Source organism: Arachis ipaensis, chromosome B02, assembly GCF_000816755.2.
Source record: "Arachis ipaensis cultivar K30076 chromosome B02, Araip1.1, whole genome shotgun sequence".
NCBI lineage: Eukaryota > Viridiplantae > Streptophyta > Magnoliopsida > Fabales > Fabaceae > Arachis > Arachis ipaensis.
Window position 1 is genome coordinate 102,190,525 of NC_029786.2, and position 2,571 is coordinate 102,193,095.

Sequence of the window (2,571 nt, forward strand, 5' to 3'; positions counted from 1 at the left end):
GTTTACCTTAGCTTCAGAAAAAAGGTGACAAAAAGTGGTTCAATTACAAGTACAGTATTCAAATAGCCATCCAGATACACAAACCAAAAAGTTTTACAAGAATAGAACTGCATCTCTTTGCATACAAACTTTCAAACAGTAGTACAAGGTGGAAATTAGAGGCATAAAGTTTTATAAAGCTATGGTTAGTGATTAACCAACCACAAATTAAATAGATCAAACTTTTTTAATATTTACATTAGAAATATCTGAAATTCTTTGGTTAAATTTCTGCAAAATATTATAGTTAGCAAACAATATAAGTCTGCTTAAACTTTTCATAATTGGCAATGATTAGAATGAATTCACATAATTGACAAAATTGAATTTCCTTATGAGAAAGTTTAGGGGGCAACACTTTTATTGAAATCTGGCCAGCACTTAACAATCAAAAGAAAAATGAGTAATTCTACACTATTAGATGTCATCTCACACCATTAATATTATTGATGATGGCTAATTGATGGCTACACATCACAAATTCTGCTGGCCCCTTAGCACTCTTCTTTTAATAGCATAAATAATTTCATACTGCCTATATTCTACTCGGAATGTAAGAAATATTGTTATATGCATAGCCTAAATGTAAAAAGTGAAATAGGGATCTCGTCTTGAAGAGAAAGTCTAGGGGCCAGCAACTTTTGTATTTTGTGACCAGCACTTAACCATCAAAAGAAAAGTGAGTGATCTCTCACCATCGGATGTAATCTCACACCATTAAAAATATTATTGATGGCCAATTGATGGTTACAAAACACAAAAGTTGCTGCCCCTAGCACTCCTCCTTATTGAATATAATACTTCCTTAATTAATTCCTTTTATAGTCAATGGTACTGCTCAAGAAGCATTCTTAAAAGAAAAAGAAAAAGGAAAAAAAAAAGAATCTAGATTGTAATGCTCTTAAAGATTTAGATAGTATACAATAGACTTTTATTTATAGCCTGTTGTCTGTTTCTGTCTATGAGACTTGAGTTGTTGAATCATGCAAAATAATTTCTTAATAGATAAAAATATAAAGGTAAGCAGTTGCAAAAGCAGGGGAAAAAAGATTAATAAAAAATTTACAAGGATGCAAGTTTAAGTAAACTAACAATGGTAATTAATTGAAGCAAAGAGAAAGATCGGTTTAAACAAGAACGCCCTACAATAATTAAAAATATTTGCGAAAGATTGATAAGCATTTTTTCACCCCTAATGATGGAAGTAAGGGGGCATTAATTCCATAATTTTATCTTCTTCCCATGGCCACCCAGGTTCTTGCATGACCTCCAATTATCGAGTTGGAGTTTTGAATTTCCTCTAGTCTTCCAGATCATCTCACTTTTCAGTGCCTGTAGATTCATCAGCCTTGTGATGGAGTTACGATGAGCGTTCAACCTCAGATCCAATTCAAATCTTCCTTGACAATCAAAGCTTTGAAAGTTTGTCCTAAAATCTTTGAATCATCAACTGCATATACTATTTGCTACAATGTTTGTCAATCGTTGTATATTCAACCATACTAAATATACATTAAAATCAATCATTAAAATTAATTATTAATATAAAATATATATTTAAAATAAATTAAACTACATATGTATGTATTGATATAAAAATACATAATATATAATTGATTTTAGTAAGTAATTTGAATATATAAATAGCATTTTTGTTATAACATTAGGTTACCCATCTTATAGTTCTAGCTATGAAACAAAACATCTTCTACCTCACTCTAATCGACAAGTTCTAGTGTTCCACAATCAAATCTTTATCTTTTATACATTCTTATATTATTTGATGAAACTACTACATAGATTAAACTTTCTTTAGCCATAACCATATGTATGCTCTGGCTGCTGCTTCCACAAATTATTCATAACTTGTATGCAACACTATATAAATGAAATAATAATATGTTGCATTTTATACTCACCTCATCAATACTAAAAGAGTTTCACATTATATATAGTAGCATATAAAACAGTTTAATGTTCAAATGCATATATGACGATTATTACAAATTTCCTATTCTAATAACAAAAGAACACAACTAATAAGACTACAAATATTATGGAGAAGAAGAAGAAGAAGAAGGTGTAATCTTGATGACAAGGCCAGGAAAGACATCATCAGGGTCATGGATATGAGGGTTGTTGTGAACGATGTAAGGGTCACCGCACTTGTCACTTATGGTGTGAAGCGTCTCCCCTTCTCCGACCACATAGATCTCCTCGCAGGGTCGTCGGAGAGTAATAATGGTGCTGCTATTGTGTTCATCAGTGAAGATGGTTAGCATGATGAGGAGAGTGGAAGAAACAAGGAGAAGTGCACAGTACCATGAAGCTTCTTCAGCTGTGGCATTTCCCTTTCTGGACTTCAAAGCCATTGTCTTGGTCACTTTTTCACAAAAGAGAGCAAGCTAAGATCGATGCTTGGAACTTGTAACTTGGAAGTTATTAATACTAGCGGCTCAACAGTCGATAGTGCCTGTTCAGCTGCTTTTCTATTATTTTTAAAAAATTAATTTTATTTTTTTGTTAATATAT

At 31.9% G+C, this 2,571-nt stretch overlaps 1 protein-coding gene across 1 annotated transcript; it reads right to left on the reverse strand.

The window, feature by feature from the left end:
* On the reverse strand, positions 1,700-2,475 carry LOC110268143. The gene has a single exon (XM_021114032.1). The coding sequence runs from the start codon at positions 2,409-2,411 to the stop codon at positions 2,094-2,096; it is 318 nt and encodes a 105-aa protein (XP_020969691.1). The 5' UTR covers positions 2,412-2,475; the 3' UTR covers positions 1,700-2,093.